This window comes from Carcharodon carcharias, chromosome 9, assembly GCF_017639515.1.
Source record: "Carcharodon carcharias isolate sCarCar2 chromosome 9, sCarCar2.pri, whole genome shotgun sequence".
NCBI lineage: Eukaryota > Metazoa > Chordata > Chondrichthyes > Lamniformes > Lamnidae > Carcharodon > Carcharodon carcharias.
Genome location: NC_054475.1, coordinates 126,145,651 through 126,164,112, shown reverse-complemented (window position 1 = coordinate 126,164,112; position 18,462 = coordinate 126,145,651). Strand labels below are relative to the sequence as shown.

Genomic DNA, 18,462 nt, shown 5'->3' with positions numbered 1-18,462 from the left:
GTTTTTAATTCATTTGTCTCAGCCAATGCTTGCACTGTGTTTTTATGTTCTTCAGCATCAGTGTGCTGAAAACTTCCTCGTGTTCTGTTTAATGCAAGCCTGGTTTTGAAATCTCCAGCAAATGTTAAGGATTTGTACTGTTAATTTCAGAAGTTTGAGGCATGTTCCAAACTTAGCAAAAGACCTTTGTTCTAATTTGCCTTGCTATAAAGCTATTCTGCTGACAACAATGTCTAGTTTTTCCAGAATCTAGAATAGCCCATAGTTATGGTATAGTGTACCTGCAGTGCACTGTTCGAAAGGGTGGTGCAAGCAGGTTCAATAGTGACTTTCAAAACTGAAGTGAATATATACTTGAAAAGGAAACATTTGTAGGGCTATAGTAAAGAATAAAAGTAAAAACGTATGTTACTAATGGGATACTTTCAAATGGGATACTACTTTCAAAGAGCTGACACTGGCAAAATGGACCAAATGGTCTCTTTTTGTGTTCCATGATAAGTTTGATTTTTTTTCTCCCAATGCCCTCTTCATCACTGTCCTGAGCTGCATCCTATATAAACTTCAACTTACTCAAAACTCTATAGTACACAGGTTATACAAAAGCCTGTTTTCTTAATACCCATACCTGTTGTCTTTCCTTCTTCAGTGAATTGATTTCAAAATCCTTGTTCTGTACAGATGTCTCCATGGCCTTGCCCTCGCCCTCACCTTGACTCAAACCTTTTTTCAGTCATATGTTACTGATCTCATACTTGCTCTTGTGACTCTGGTCTTGTGTGTTGTTCCTCCTTCCCTTCCTGCTTCACCTTTGGCAGAGAGCATTCTCTGTCCTAACCCCCTGCACCCAACTTCGCTGTCTACTCTTGAGGTAATTCACTATTTTAGAAGAGCTGCATTAGCCGAAGGTGCTCTTCTTGCTCCTGAACTTGATGAAGCTGGTGCACTATCACTGCAATTCCTTGCTTTTACACTAGACTTCTGTTTATGTTAGAGTTGTTGGAGCCACACCTCTGTATTCCATGCCAATTCAAAAAGCCAGCATTGAGTAGCCGTTAAGAAGGAACATGCGCAGCCTCTCGTGTAACTTGGAGCTCTCCAGACTTTGCAAGTGCCTAGAGCTTGGACCTACGTTAGCAACAAGGGACTGAAAATGGGTAGCTGCAGCAGCAGACCTCTTCTCTTTTTATTATGCCCTAACGTCTTAACCGAGATTAAGATTTCGATATTTGAAAAATAGCTATGGAAACACAGCAATACCTCCTCACCAGTTGCACCAGTTTACAATACTTTTAAGAATGAGTTTTCAAACATGTCAACAAAAAAATTGGCACCCAAGCTCCATCTGATCGGATTTCATTTGAAGTACAAACCATTAATGGTACAGCTTAAAGGCTATTTAAATTTACAGAATATTTATATTCTAGCATCATGTCCTATCAGCTGTCAATCAGTTCAAAGTGTTCTACATCTTTAACCTTAGAAGTAATGGGTTTCCAAACCAAGATAAGACTTGGTTTAGTCCACCCAGAAAACAATGCTGAACTAACAGTATAATTAAATGTTACTGTCAGACTATTCAAAGCAGCTTCCCAGATGATTGTGTAATCATCCATGTGTAATGCATTTTTTTTTAACCTAAGACCTTATTAATTTTTTCAGAGTTATGCCAAACATGTATTAGCATAATTTATATATCTTTACAATCGTTTGGAATAAGACCATTTTCTTGAACTTCATTGCTATATGCCATATCATAAGATTTGTGCATTTTTTAAAATTTCTTAAGATTTATTACCAGAATGCTGCTTTCAGTTCTGGGCTGTATGGTGATAAAGGAACAGTGAGAAGCATTTAAAGAAACAATTCAAAATATTCAACAAAAAATATATTTTAGAAGTGAACAGTAAGGATAACAGCAGGATTTGGGATAAACAGACATTGTTGAAATGTAGTAAACAGCGAGGAATGCCGTAAGGATCAGTGCTGGGGCCTCAGTTACTTACAATCTATATTAATGACTTAGACAAAGAGCCAGAGAGTAATGTATCTTAGTTTGCTGATGATACCAAACTACGTGGAAAGGTAAGCTGAGAGGAGGACACAAAGGCTACAAAGAGATATAGACAAGTTAAATGAGTGGGCAGCAAGATGGCTAATGGTGTATAATGTGGGAAAATGTGAAGTTATATCTTTGGTCATAAGACGAAAAAACAGAGTCTTTTTAAAAAGGTGTGAAATTTTAAATGTTGTTCAAGGAGACTAGGGTGTGCTTGTACAAGGAAAGTTAGCATGCAGGTACAGCAAGCAGTTAGGAAGATAAATGACTTGTTGACCTTTTATTGCTAGGGGATTGGAGTACAGGAATAAAAATGTCTTGTTACAATTGCATTGGGCTTTGATGTGACCACATCTGGAAAACTGTATGCAGTTTTGGTGTCTCAATTAAGAGAAGGATATACTTGCATTGGAGGCGGTACATCAAAGGTTCACAAGTTGCTCCCTGGGGTGAGGGTGTTGTCCTATGGCTCAATGGGCGGAGTAGCCTACTCCTGCTCCCATTTCCTATTTTCCTATGATGTGAGACTGAGTAAATTGGATCTTTATTCTCTGGAGTTTAGAAGAATGAGAGGCAATGCCATTGAATCATACAAGATTTTGATGGGTTTTGATAGGATAGATGCTGAGATTGTTTCCTCTGATCAGGGAGCCTAAAACATGGTGGGTGGGCGGGGGGAGGGGGCACAGTCTTAAGTTAAGGGGTGATCATTTAGGACTGATGAGAAATTATTTCACTCAAAGGGTTATGAATCTTTGGAATCCTCTACACCAGAGGGTTGTGGTTGCTCTATTGTCAGGTACATTTAAGGCTGGGGTAGACAGATTTTTGGGGCCTCAGGAAAATAAGGGATATGGGCAGCAGATGGGAAAGTGGAGTTGAGGCTCAAGATCAGCTATGATCATATTGAGTGGCGGAGCAAGCTCAATTTGCTATATGGTCTACTCCTGCTCCTATTTCTTGTGAGCTCTGCACTTCAGAGTGGAATATTTTGCTTTTGGGTGGTTGCAATGATGATAGGTCAAAATGGTACTGAGGCAGAAAGGATTAAAAGGACATTAGATAAAGAGAAACTATCTCCTCTGGTGCGAGAGTCCAGGTAAAGGGGGCATAATCTTGAAATTAGACTGGGGCTGTTCACTTCGCTGGTTGGTGGAAATCTCGAACTCTCCAGCAAAAGCTGCTAATAGGTCAGTGAAAATTTTAGAACTCCAATGATTTTTGTTGGGCAGGGGTATTAAGGGTTATGGAATCACAGCAGGTACTTGGAGTTAAGATACTGATCAGCTATGATCTGTTTGAATGGGGAACAGGCTCAAGGGGTTAAATGGCCTACTCCTATGCCTATTCTCATTCACCCTGAAACTATGGTGAAGGACCGTGTCCTTCTACTGATAGTGTTTCCATGATGGTTGATACATAGTGACTTGCAGGATAATGAAGAAGCAGTGTGCAATCTGTATCCAAGTCAGCATAGTGGGTTACTTGGTGCTGCTCTTGTTGGTGATAGAGGCCTCAGTTGAAAGATGTTGTTGTTGATGGGGAAATTTGGGATGTTGTTTGATAAAGTCCTTCATTGGCCAGCTCCCCCTATTTGAACACCAGTTCCTTGTTTTTAGTGAGATGGACTTTGCAGCATTTGATTGGATTCAGACTGCCCAAATCTTCACCCGTGTCAGATGCCTGGCACAGTGTTGATAAGACTGCCCATTTTTAGTAACACTCCCAGGATATTGTTTGGGTGTAGATTTAAATATTTGACATAAGCAACAATGCTTTGTTTGGCTGTTAATAAAACACTGTATTTAACCTATAAGACAGTAGCTCCATTTCTGAATTTAAACCATGTTATTTGCATCCTTAAATAAATGGCATCTGTCATGAGGCTATTGTGATTAAAAATAAGGACTGGATTTAACCATCTATTCATTGTTAGTCGGTAGCAATCTAGCCCTCAGAAATTTTTCCTCCATAGATTTGTGTATTTAAATATATCTTAAAGCAGTAAGAGTAGAATCTTTAAATATAAACAAACTTGTAGGAGCAGAGACTTCTGGTGCCAGGGTTGTTTGTTTATGAATTAATAACTTAAGAGAGTATGATCGGGCTTTGAGTGGTTTACAACTGAGTAAATAACGATCAAGGTCCTTCAAGCAGGCATTGAGAGTAAACTGTGAATTATGGGCTGGAGTCTTGTACCAAATTGGGTTTTTACAACTATCTGGCAGTGTTTGCAGTCATTTTACATTTGTACTTGCCCACAAATTAAACACTATATTTAACTTATCAATTTAGCATATTTTGTGTAGGTATGTGGAGAGGAACTCTGGTTGGGACCCTGCATGCTGTGGAGTTTTAACTCCACAGTGTGCGTCTTTTTGTTTTCAACAGGTTTCCCACATGGAAGCTAGCTTGATTGGACTTGGCTCACTGTCAGGCAGGGAACACTCAGGAGGAGGCCACAGGAGCAGGTAAGGAATCTGCTGCTTTAGTATTAGTCTTGCAGGGTGGCAGGGGTGCAGGAGCACTCGCAGTGTGTCCCAAGGCAGAGACAAAGGTAAGCATGGTGGCCTGCGAGGAAATAATCCTGTTGCTCCTGGCCCAGAAGCAGTGCTGTAAGGATGCTTACTTTCTTCCCCAAAAACTGTTCTTGTCTCCCTTGAGCTGCCAGATTTCTCAAGCCCCGGAAAAGCTTGGTGTGCCAGAAGTAAACATATAAGACAGGTTAAATGTCAGGCTGCCAGCCTCAAAATATTCAAATGGCCAAACTGAATCCTCAGAGTGGGCTGGTAGCCTGCCCCTTGTTCACCTCTATTAAACCCAAATGTGGTTGGATTGGGGTTGGGTTTGAGATTCTAAAAATAATCACATCCCACCTGACTGCAACCAATCCAGCTTTGGGGGTTAAAATTGCTCCATTGATCTCATGATATGTGATGTTAGTTATAGAATTGTAACCATTGTACTATGCTATAGTACAGTATGTAGAAACACCTCATTTCAAAATGTAAACCTTGAGATAGTGTTCTGTTTACTAAAGAACTAGAGAATGTTTATCTGATTCTAAGCTATTGCATTCCAAGAAACCATTAACAGAAGCCTGAAAGTAATATCTTTGGTGCACACTAAGAGGGCATGTTAAACTTTAGTGGGCTGTTGCCACCTTTTTGATGGAAGCATTAATTTTTGTATCCTGTTTGCTTGTGTCAATATTTTCCATTGTAAATATAATTCAACATTGACTTAACATGTAGGAAATGAGCCAGTTTTGACGTTTTCTTGTCTCCCAATTGGTGGACATTGTAGTGGGCACCGAATATGAGAGTTGTCAGGGTTAGTTGTTAGACTTAGGTTACGTTAACTGATTGCAGCAAAGGTTAAAGGACCCAGTTTTCAACTTGATAGAGATTCCGTCTGCTCTCCAGCAGTTTGAGAAAAGGTCTGAACTATAGCACTACAGTTATTTAATTTCATGTATTATTTCAGGTATTTAAAAAGATGTTTAGGTGCAACTTTTTTGCCTGCTTATTATTTATTTTAGAATCAGACCTTGCTGTCAAGCAGGTGCTGCACAAGTGACTTGGGGCTAAGTTCCATCAATACTTTGACAGCTAAAGATGTGTTGCCTGCAAAGATCTTTAAAGGAAGGTGGGAAAGAGAAGGAGAGAAATTTCATACTCTGCTTTTCATTTCTATTCTCAAGAAAGGCCAAATTTACACTTGATTTTTGTCAGAACACAGATAATTTTTGACTCAACCAGTTTGTGTCTGCATATACCCTCCCTGCAAGCAAATAGTTCTAATCAAATTTGTCCATCCTTTCAAACCCTGTCAAGATTCTGAAAGGAAATAGAAAAGCACTAATAATATACTTGAGAAAGCCTCAAACTCCAGAACTAGGGAGTATAGCTATTATTATAAAACAGCATGTTATCTGACTCATCATGTACAGATCATCTGTTAGTCTTGGATAAAATATTGAGTATCACCACTACAGATGGTCATAATTTTCTACAAAGGCAAAGAAAGCCACACATTGCACTACTCGCTTCTTTTGAAGCAGAAATCTACAAGCAGTTACAATTGTGTGTTTAAGCATAATCTCCCACGTAATCTAAGTTGGTAACTCAATGCAGTTCTGAGGGAGTGCTGCATTATCAAAGCTGCCACTTTCCAATTCAACATTAACTGAGTCCCTCCTGCCTGCACAGATGAATGTAAAAGATCCCATAGCATGACTGGAAGAAGAGAATAGAGGTTCTCCCATTATTCTGGTCAACATTTATCTTTCAACCAATACCACAAACAGATTTTCTGGAAATTTATCTCCTTGTGTACATGCTGGTGCTCTGTTTGCCGATAAAATAACTGACTACCCCTTGTAAAAGTAATTTATTGGCTGAGGAGCACTTTGTATATCCAGAGGTCATAAAAGGGTCTCTGTTTATCTTTCATTGTGTTCTCAGGATTTACAAGCAGCTACAATTATCTGGAATTGTCCATTTAACACCATTTTCCTCACAAAGTGTACTGCATTGTTGAGCTGTGAACGCATGTGCCCTGCAAAAGTTTGCAGCAGGATTCAAGCCAATCCACCCAACTTGCTTGTCCAACTTGGACTTAGACTTGTAAAGCTGCAAAATGTCATACGCGAGAAGGAGACAACTTGACCTTAAAGGGATGGGCATACAGTATAGCTTAACCTTAACAGCTACCCATCACACTGTATCCCACACAAACATTGAGCAATGTCACAGGAGAGCTGCTGGTTAAATTTTCCACTTATTCCCATTAGGAGTTGGTTAGGATGGAGCTTGGAAAATGTATTTAGTTGAGAAATTACTTGGATTTGTAGAAGACTGATGATTATATTTTAAAGTTTTTTTTAATGCTGATATTTAGCTTTGTACTTTGAAACAGGGAAGACCTAATTTATTTAGCAATAATCCTCTTAGCCCTTCAACAGCGACAACATTCTGTAACCTCGTTCAACACTCAGACACCCTGCCCCAACCCCCACCTCAATACACACTCCTACTGGCTTTGGCCTAGCAAACATCCCTCCCTCCCTTTACCCCCACCACTAGTGGTTGTGGCATTGGCCACCAAGTCCATCTGCAATTCTATTCTTAAACTTCTAAACTTCCTACTGTCCTTCTTTAAGACTCTTCTTAAGACCAACTTCTGAACAAGCTTCAGTTCACTCCTTCCAATATCCTTTGCTTTGACATTTTTTTATTACGCTTCTGTGAAGTGTCTCAAGATACTTTTATAGGTAAAGGTGCTATATAAGATGTAAGTAGTTAACTCTCACATTGGTGTAGTTGAAACTGCTTCTCAAAGATGTTGGTTGCAGTGTAAATAGCCACTGTCATTAGAATAGATAATGGTGAACCACTGAGCTAAGGAAGTAGATACTTTCAACCGTGTGCCAAATTGATTTATTTTCAATTTTTTCGGAAAGAGCTAAAATTGCTTCAAACAGAAAGTAAGAAGACTTGAGACCTTCATTTATATGGTACCTTTCACAATTTCAGGATGCCCCAAACTACTTGACAATCAGTTAAGTGTTTTGGCAGTGTAGTCAACTGTTGTTGTGTAGGAAACAACAGCAAATTCTTACAAACAACAGTGTAATAATGTTTTAGTAATGTAGGTTGAGGGGTAAATGCTTTCCAGTCCTTCATGGAGAACTCCCCTGCTGCTCTTTGAAGCAGTGCTATATGATCTTTTACATTTACCTTAAAGGGCAGACAGGATCGCAGTAATGCAGTGGAGTATAAGTCTAGATTTTTTTGCTGCAGTGTCTGGAGTAAGACTTAAACCCACAGCCTTCTGTCTCAAGCGAGTTCCCTAAAATTCCGGCCTCTGTATCTGTCTACTAAAATCTTTTCATAATTTTTAAGATCTCTTTTGGGTAACCCCTCAGACTTCTCTTTTTGAAAGAAAAGACCCCAGCCTGTTCATCCTTTCCTGATTGAATATAACCTCGAATTTCTGGTATTATCCTTGTAAATATTCCTCACATCCTCTCCATTACTCCTATACCCTTTTTATAATATGGCGACAAGAACTGTTAACAATACACTCACTATGTGTGGTTGTTTCAAGGTTTTATACAAGTTTAACATAACTTCCCTACTTTTCAATTCTATCCCTCGAGAAATAAAGCTAACTCCCAGATCCCTTTGCTCCTCTACTCCATTTAGATTCTCATTTCCCAAGTAATATGTGACTTTCTTATTTTTCTTGCTGAAACATAACACCTCACATTTAGTTGTGTTGTAATTAATTTGCCAACTATATGCCTCTTCTGCAGTTATTATTGTTGTTTTGTAATTTGTTGCAGTCCTCCTTAGTATTGACTATCCTTCCTGCCCAGGACCTAAAAATTGGTGTCATCTGCAAGTTTAGAAATTATGCTTTTAATTCCAAAGTCTGAATTGCTAATATAATATGAATTATGAACAACAGTGGTCTAGCACGGTGGGATCCTCGTGCGATCCCACTTTCCACCTTCTGCAACTCTGATTAGCTACCCTTTACCCCTGCTTTCTGTCTTGCAGCTAACTAGTTATTCTTTTTGCCAAATGTCTGTCCCCTGACTCTGCATGCTCTGACCTTTATTTGTTAGTTTATTGAGTGTCACTTTATTAAAGGTCAGAAATTATATCTGCTCTATCTGTCAACTGCTCAAAGAATTCAATGAGGTTGGTCAAGCAAAACTTTCCCTTTGAAATCCATGCTGACTATTCATTATTTTATTTTTTGGCTTTTAGATGTTTTTCTATTGTCTCCCATCATTTTTTCTACTGTTGATGTTAAACTGACTGATCTATGATTTCCTGGACACATTTTATCTTTTTAAGTATTTGTGTAATATTAATAGAAAATTGAATTATAGAAACTACAAATTCCTGTTACGTAGAAACATAGAAGGATTTTCTATACAGGAGATCATTCAGCCCGTCATGTTCTGCCAGCCAAAAAGGAGCAGTCTAATTCCACCTTCTGGCTCTTGGTCTCTAACCCTGTAGGTTATAATACCTTGAGCATATCTAAGGTGCATCTTAAATGCGATGAGGACTTCTGTCCCTACCAACCTTTCAGGCAATGAGTTCAAGACCCCCACCACTCTCTGGGCAAGCAATTTTCTCCAATTGCCCTCTAATGATTCCACCGAATACTTTAAATCTATGCTTTCTGGTTACTGACCTCTTTGCAAAGGGAATTAGATCCTTCCTATCCAGTAGATCTTGGCCCTCCCATAATTTTATACACCTTAGTTAAATCTCCCCTCCTTGTTCAAAGAAAAATAGCCCACCCTAACTAATATTTTCTCAATACTAAAATTCTCTATTCCTGGTAACATCCTCATAAATCTATTCTGTACCCTTTCTAGTGAGATCACATCCTTCCTGTAATGCGGTGACCAGAACTGTATGCATTACTTTAGCTGCAACTCAAACGTTTTATACAGACCATTAGTGGCTTAAAAATGATACTAGCTGTATGCATAAAGCAAACTCAATCTACTTCTCTCATGACCTGAAGTGGATATTGAGCCCAAATCTCTGAGTGTTCTTTGCTTGCCTAGGGTGGATCACCTGTTTTATGTCCTACTAATTCCCCTGATTTATTTGAAATTAGCTGCTGCCAGGTAGATGACAAAGTCGTATGTATATTTCAGGAAGCAGATGGCAAGTAAACATGTCAATGTGCCGATCTTCTCGCACCAAATTGAATACAGCTAATGTGAAACAGGACACTTACAAAATCCCATCAGTTGTGTAATCCTGTAATCCTGATGATTCAAAGTCGCTTTAAGCCCTTAAAATATTGAATTTTTCAACTATGTGAATTAAACAATCTAACGCTAAAATGGCAATTTTAGTGCTTAAAAATTTACTTATCACATAATTTAAATTAAGAATTTGCTGTACCTCATATATTTTGTTCTTAATTTAATGTTACAAGTGTCCATGTATGGCTGGTCCAAGTATTGTTTCACTTACTTTGCTTTGTATTTAGAATACAAAATTTCTTGTTCTTATGTTTTTCTAGGCCAGGACTTTACATTCAGCGTGCAGGGCCGGGCCCGATACACTGGAACGTAAAATGACTTGCGATAACGTCGGGCATGCGTCCCAACGTCATCACGCTGTCTCACGATATTTCGTTCAGCAGGCATGCACTGGAGTTGGCTGTGAGCCCACCGATAATTGAAAGGCCTATTAAGGCCATTAACATACTAATTAACTCCAAATTTACGCTGCCCGTCCAACCTAACGGTTGGTGGGCAGGTGAAAAGGCCAAGCGGCCTTTATGTTTTTTAGGAAACCTCTTCCACCAGCGGGATGAGGTTTCCTAAAGCTTTTACAAATTGAATGAAAACTTTTTTTGAAAAAATAAAAACATGTCCCATCATGAGGGGACATATTTCATTAAGTTTTTAATGTTTTTAATGATTTCTTTAAAAAGCACTTCAATCTCCCTGAGGCAACTCTGTGCCTCAGGGAGATTGAAGTGCTGTTTCGCATGCGGAGCACTGGACCCGACTTTCCCTCCTCCCCCCCGCCCGCACAGGTAGTGCCCAGCGCTACCGCTTGCGATCCACGCTGGGTGGGCCTTAATTGGCCCACCCGCAAGAAATTGCAATGCCGAACCAACTGCTGGCTGTGGTCGGCTCCACAACCACTCTTGCTGAGCCCACCTGACACGGGAAAAATTCAGGCCCTTGTATTCAATGCCCTCATAGTGCTCTGCTTTGGTTAGGCATATTGTGGGTTTCCCTCAAACAAATTATTAGGCATTGCCAAACAGCTGGTGTTGGTGACTGTTTTGCCTTTTACATAACGTTTTGGGGGGAGTTCTGTCTTTCCCACCCCCTACGTTTCCATATGAGATGCCTTCTGTGCCTACTTTTGTCATAAAGGCTATTTAAGGACAGTTACAAGAAATTAAAATGACTACAAAAATTACCTTTGAAATCAGACACTCCTATTTAAGGGAGCTCTGGTTTTCTGTGTAATTGACAGGTTGGTGAATATGGGGCTTTGTTGAGTGAGAATGTAAAATACTGAATGGAATCGTAAATTTCATCTGGAGTAATATATCACTTTAAATATGATACAAGGAGAAGTAGGTGATGTCACAAAGTACTTCTTCACAAAGGATAGCCAATATATAGTATGGCCTTCTGTTTGGATAGTGAGAGGTCCAAGCTCTGGAGGCACATGACAAACAGTTAGCTGCTGTGCTAAGTGAGATCATTAGTTTCTGTGGAACAAAGGAGCAAGACAAACCAGAACTAATTTTCTGTTTCATCTGCGCTTGCCTTTGTAATTCAATGAATAAAGCTAATATATGGTTGTGGTTCTTTTAGAGAAGTCGGACTTGGAACTGAGCACCTCAAATAGGGTTGCATTGACTCGAATAAAAGCCAAATACTGCAAATGCTGGGAATTTGAAATAAAGACAGAGAAAATAAAGACAGGTCTGGCAGCATCTGTGTAGAGAGAAACAGTTAACATTTCAGATCAATGACCTTTCATCAGAATTTTGGAGCTTGCATATTCCTGGCAGATCCTTGACACATCATCTTGTCAATTCTCAAACATTTTGCTACACTTTGTTGTCTGCTGAGAAGGTCACCATCCTTCAGCACTTGGGTACTTCACCCAACCTTCTTCCTTTTTGATTTTAGATCGAGAGGGTCTTGTGTGCTTTGTTTATAGGTTGCTTGTTTAATTCAATCCTATTCCATTTAGCTCACTCCAGTTCACTTTGTTCTTTCCTTAACAGTGTCAGAGTTCAAATCCCACCATAGCCTAACCTCTTCCAAATCTCTATTCCTCAAACTCTGCATTCCTCCAACTTTGGTCTCTTGTGATTTTACACTCCTGCCAACCCCTTCCTCCCCACAGTCCCTTCACCTCACCAAACTCTGGAATTCCTTCCCCAAGCATCTTCATCTCCCACCTCTTCTCTTTCCAGAATTATTTGCTCATTACTCATAATAACGCCTCCTTTGACTTGCTGTCAGTCTTTGTCTGATCATGCTCATATGAAGAAGTGCCTTGGGACACTTTCTAACTTTAAAAGCGATATATAAATGCAAGTTAATATTGCAGTAACCATGATCATTGTCAATTTTATGTTGGTATTCATATTCGCTGTAAAGCTTCCACACATTCTGAGGTAGATGTGTACAATGGCCTAGATGGTTAGAGTTGTGCATGGAAATCCCATCATGACAAATTATGAAAAAGAACTCAAATTTGGTCACTCATGACCAGCACCAGGAAAGTAACCATTGAAAAACTGCCAGATTGGAATAAAAACCAACTAGTTGACTCACCCACTTCCCCTGGCCTATTTGTGACTCCAACTCTACAATATGTGGTTGAGTCTTAATGGCCTCCAATCTGGCCCCCAAAAGAAAAACTAGGAGTGGGCAGTAAATGCAAGCTTACTAGCGTCATTCACATCCTGAGAACAGACAAATAAGAAGCCTAAAGGTACTGATATTGTGCTGAGAGTGAAATGGGGCATGAGCTTACTGCAAGTGTCTTGCAATGGTAGGAACTAGAACAGGGTCATGAGCACTGGAAACAATGGTTCATTTTCATTTGGATCAGCCTGAGGGTAGGCCCCGTATCTCCCCCAGGGGAGTTTTGATTGATAACTCCCTTTTGATTTATTTCCCTGAATTTTTGAAGGTAAGAACTAGGATCAGGAATAAGCCATTTAGCCCTTCTAGCCTACTCCACCATTCAGTAAGGCCATAGCAGAGCTGTTTCTATCTCAACTCCACCTTCCCATACTATCCCCACATCCCTAAATCTGTTGATCTTTGTCTCAAATATACTCAATGACTAAGCATCCACAGCCGCATGGGGTAGAGAATTCAAAGATACACAGCTATTTGAGTGAAGTAATTTCTTCTCACCCCAGTCCTAAATGGCCAATCCTCTATTCTGAGACTGTGACCCCGAGTTCCAGACCGCTGCCAGGGAAAATATCCTCCCAATGTCAACGCTGTCAAGCCCCTCAAGAATTTTATATATTAAAATTAGATCACCTCTCATCTTCTAAACTCCAAGGAATATAATATAAAAGCAAAATACTGCAGATGCTGGAAATCTGAAATAAAACCAGAAAATTCTGGTAAACTCAGCAAGTCTGGCAGCATCTGTGGAAAGCAAAACAGAGTTAACGTTTCAAGTCCATGTGACTCTTTTTCAGAGCTAAAGAGAACATAAGCCTGGTCTACTGAGCCTCTCCTCGTAGGACAGTCCTCTCATTTCAGACCTTCCTGTCGCTTGCCATTTCAACACATCGCCCAACTCTCATGCCCACATGTCCGTTCTTGGCTTGCTGCAGTGTTCCAGTGAAGCTCAACACAAACTGGAGGAACAGCACCTCATCTTCTGACTAGGCACTTTACAGCCTTCTGGACTCAACATTGAGTTCAACAACTTCAGATCATGAACTCTCTCCTCCATCCTGACCCCCTTTTTGATCCCCTTTTTTCTAATAATTATTATATATATTTTTTCTTTTCCCACTTATTTCTATTATTATTTTTAAAATTTATTTCCATCCATTGTTTTATCTCCACCTTTCAGGCTACTTCGATCCCTTCCCCCCACCCCACCTCCACTAGGGCCATCTGTCACATGCTCGTCCTGCTTTCTACCCTTAATGTCACCATTAGCACATTCTTTAGCTAATATCACTACCGTCAACACCACTTTGTCCTTTTGTTTATGACACCTTTGGCAATCTCTCCTTTGCCTCCACCTCTCTATCCAGCTCCACCTGTCCCACTCCCCTTAAACAGTTTATATTTCACCACATTTCTTATTCCTCTTTAGTTCTGATGAAGAGTCTTACGGACTCAAAACGTTAACTCTGTCTTCCTTTCCACAGATGCTGTCAGACCTGCTGAGTTTTTCAGCAATTTTTGTTTTAGTTTCAGATTTCCAGCATCCGCAGTATTTTGCTTTTATCTCTCATTTCAGGAATCAGCTTAGAGACCGTTGTTGCGCTCCCTGTCTTGGGTAAAGAGACGAAATCTACACAATATTCAAAACCTGGTCTCACTAAAGCCTGAAATAATTATAGTTTGATGTCATTATTATTGTAATCCAATTCCTTTGTAACAAAAACTAGCATAATTTTTGCCTGATTGCTTACAGTATCCACATGTTAACTTAATGTGATTCATATACAAGGACACTGAGGTGCCTCTGAATGCAAACATTTCCCAGTCTCTCACCATTCAAAAAATATTATTCTGCTTCTCCATTTTTTCCTTCCAAAGAGAGTCACTTCATATTTCTGCACATTACATGCAATTTGCAAATTCTTGCCTATTCGCTTAACCTGTCAGTAGCACTTTTGCAGCCTCTTTCAGTGCTCCCCACAGTTTACTTTCCAACCTCACTTTGTATCACCAGCAAACTTGGAGAAAGTACACTAGGTCCCCCCACCTGAGTCATAGACATAGATTGTAAATAGCTGAGGTCCTAGCTCAATTCCTGCAGTACCCCTATAGTTATACTCTGCCAACTTGAAAATTGACCCATTTATTCCTGCTCTGTTTTCTGTCCATTAATCAGTCCTTAATTCATGCTATTATATTACCCCCAATCCCATGAGACCTAATTTTGTGCAATAACCTCCTACATGTCACCTTATTGAATGCTTTTTGAAAATTCAGATACACAACAGTACATCTACTGGTTCCCCCTTATTTATCCTCCTCGTTACAATTTCAAAACATCCTTAACTGATTTGTCAAAAGCTGTTTTCCTTTCACAAATCAGTGGTGCTGCTTACCCATTTAATGATTTTCTAAATGCTCTATTGCCACTTCCGTAATATTAGATTCTAGCAATTACTCTGCAACTGATTTCAGGCTAACTGCCCTATAATTCCTTGGTTTTTTCCCCCTCCCTTTCTACATTTGCTACCTTCTAATCCATGGAGACTATTCCAGAATCTAGGGGATTCTGGAAAATTAAAACCAATGCCTCCACTCTTTATGTAGCTACTTCTATTAAAACCTTAGGATGTAGGCTGTGGAATCCTGGGGATCTGTAAACTTTTTGTCCCATTAATCTCTCCAGTACTATTTCTTAACTCGTACTGATTTCTTCAAATTTCTCATTCCTGCTAGACCTTTGGTTTCCCACTATTTCTGGAATGCCTGAAAGAGTCATTTAACGTATTTTGCAAAGGCTCTCCTTTTAAAACAGCTTCCATTCTTCATGCTTAGTATCAAACTTGACTGCAGCGCACAATTCAGTGCAGCACATGAACAGCATGAAGTAAGCAATGGCCACTTTCTGCTGCTGCCTAGCCTAGAAATTCCACATGACTCCTGAGTGTCCAGAAAGTGGTAGCTTAGTTGTTCAACTTATTATTTAACTCTATTTCACATTTTAATGCAGTTGAGTAATTAAATCATCACACAAATTTAAGGAGATGTTATAATTTCAGGATGCACCAAAGTCTTTTTCTGACATATGACAGTAGAAAGGTTTAGCTTCTACTGGAGTTACAAGTTGGAAACTGCAGCTCATAGTTTACAACACTAGGTTGAAGATTTTAAATAGCAAAGTTCTCTAATTTTAAAAAAGGGTAGACCAACTTATGTTTTCCTGGCTTGATTCACACAGTAATTTTATACCTAATAAGCAACACCAATAATCAAAATAATTTTAATGCCTTATGTAAATTCGGAATTGCAAATTGCCTCATTTTGAAGCATTTCTCTTACTGTTTTCATAATGCATTATCGACACTTGTTTTTTCTTCATACTAAGCTTTCTCTTTACTTAAGCTGCAGGATCGTACCCAGTTTAGTGAAAGTGATCTGGCTGTTCTGAAAAAATATTGGGATGTGGGTATGACCAGCCTGGGTTCAATATGCAGAGAAAAAATAGAAGCAGTCGCCATGGAATCAAATGTCGACTGTGAGATTGTCAAGGTAAGAATGTCGCCTTGGTGCTTTTACGTTTTTCTTTATCAGTGGGTTTTTTTGTATCTTGGGAGGCTTAAGTGACGTTGATGAAGCCATTCTAAGCTTACACAAGGCCATATGCACATACATCATATTCGATTGTTTCTTAAAATAGATCAACAGTGCTGCACAATGAAGTGCAACGTCAGCTGCTTCATGTACTGAGGTTGGGATGTTATTAATTTGTGCCAAAAATAGACCGGTTTTGCCGGCTATGCTTTCTGAAGGTTCCAGAGTTATTGAATGACTCGCATCATTTTATCCGGACTGATATTTTATATCAATGTTATAAAAACTAATTCATGGATTATATTTCTATTCAGAATCTTGCATGTACAGAGGACCCTGAAGATTCCAGCTCTTATTACTACATATACAAATATGTGGGATGTGAAAATGACAGGGTCTTCACGCCAAAATCCTTGGATTATTTTGTTGCTATCATTTTGAAAGCAGTGCCTTTGATGTCATTGTAATCATGTCAGAAATGGGTTACCATTGCATTAACCTGAATGAGTTTGAAAGGAGGAGAGGAAGTAAAAGAGAATGTTTCATCTCAAAGGGTTGCAATGCTTTCACCTCACCCCTTTGCGACATTTAGTTATTTTATGCAAAATGAGTTGCTGGTTATCCTTAACTTCCCTATCATTTCTGGCAGAGACATGCACACAACCCCACAAACTTCTGCAAATACAAAGGTAAAGTTATACCTGCAGCTCTCTATTCCGCACCCTGCAACCAAAGCTGGTTACCTGCTCCCAGTTCAAAACCCTCCTCCACTCATTGCCTCAGCTCTGTATCTTATTTGCACCTGGACAGGCCTACTCGCCTTCAGTGCCTAAGACCCAGGCCCTAACACTGTCCCCAAGCTTGAGTGCTCCTGCACTTAGCATAACCTCAGACCTGGCACAGCCTTCAACCTTAACTCAGCTTGAGATTCCATCATAGAATCAGACCCACACAGTAATGTCTCATGCTACCACTAACTACAAACATGTAACAATTTGCCTGAATGATAGCAAAGTGAGCTAAATCAAATGCAAGATGAGTAGTCTGGTACATATAGAGTAAGATGGGAAATATTACTTGACTTTGTGATGTAGGGGAGTAATCCTGTTTGTCCAGTTTTTAAAATTGTGTTTGGAGAAAACTTTCCCATTTTACATATCCATTGTCAGCATCACTTATTGCCACAACTATGTTCTTTATTCCAACTTCGGAAGAACATCCCCTATTGAACCAGCATGGCATTCTACATCTCCTGTATCAGCCATTCTTTGTCCTTGAAGTAAAGATTTTGTGCTCTGAGCCATTCAACTCCTTTCTATTAGATCATGGCTGATCTGTATCTCAATCCACTTACCTGACTTTGATCCATATGACTTGATATTCTTAACTTAATAAAGTTGTATTGATCAGTCTTGAACATTTCAGTTGACCTCTGCCTCAAGAAGCTGTGGAATGCTGAGTCCCAGATTTCCTTGTAAATTGTGTGAAAATGTGGTGCCAGATTTCACTCCAGAATAGTCCAGCTTTAAATTTGAAATTGCACCCCTTTGTTCTAGGTTCCCCCACTGAAGTTTCTCTGTATCTATGTTTCGTGCCTATGCATTAAATTTTGGTGAATTGTAGATATGGACACCTAAATCCCTTTGCCCCTCCAAAGCTCCTCGTTTCTCACCATTAAGAAAATATACTGACTTACCTTCAAAGTGGATAATCTCAAACTTCCCACATTGAACTCGCATCTGCCAAATTTTATACACTCACTGAATCTATGTTCCTTTGTAACTTGCTTTGTAACTATGCCTACAGCCAACTTTTGCTGTATTGGTCTGAACTGGATTTGAACCTGGGTACCAAAGTCAATAGGTTTATATCACAGTTACTGCATCACTATCTATTTCTACTTTTTTCCTTCCCCCATGTGTCTAGTATACAAATTTATCTGCAAAAGTCACTCTTCCTCCTCTCAGCCACAAATAGAGGCGAATGTCACAAGTTAAATATATCTTGGGAGATTTATATATTAATCAGCCCCTGAATCTCCCTCTCTAACACTTAAACCCCATATTCAAGAATATTAGGTATGTTAAACTTACCTGTTGCCTAGATCCTAGCAAAAATATGCTAATTTGGCAACCCTAAAATGTTTCAATCCTTTCAACTTCCTATCTTATATATCCTTGGCTCAATGGTGTTTACTCCTACTTTTGTCTAAGCATACAAGCTGTACTACTTTTTGATTTGTAGTCATTCATTGCTTAAGTACAAGAAACACCCTAGTAACACTAAAACATATTAACTTAAGCAGGCAATTTGGCCCCTCAAAAATGTTCAATTAGATCCTTGCTGACCTGTGCTGCAACTC

The 18,462-nt window shown here is 39.4% G+C and overlaps 1 protein-coding gene across 8 annotated transcripts in view; it reads left to right on the top strand.

Moving 5' to 3' along the window:
* hdx (highly divergent homeobox) overlaps positions 1-18,462 on the top strand; it is a 97,033-nt gene that overhangs the window by 55,301 nt on the left and 23,270 nt on the right. For 7 of the 8 annotated variants that reach the window (XM_041194657.1, XM_041194654.1, XM_041194650.1 and 4 more), the window contains one exon: positions 15,912-16,058. In XM_041194657.1, the coding sequence (XP_041050591.1) occupies positions 15,912-16,058 (147 nt within the window). The remainder of the gene's footprint in view (positions 1-15,911; positions 16,059-18,462) is intronic. The other variant, XM_041194652.1, reaches the window with a different exon arrangement.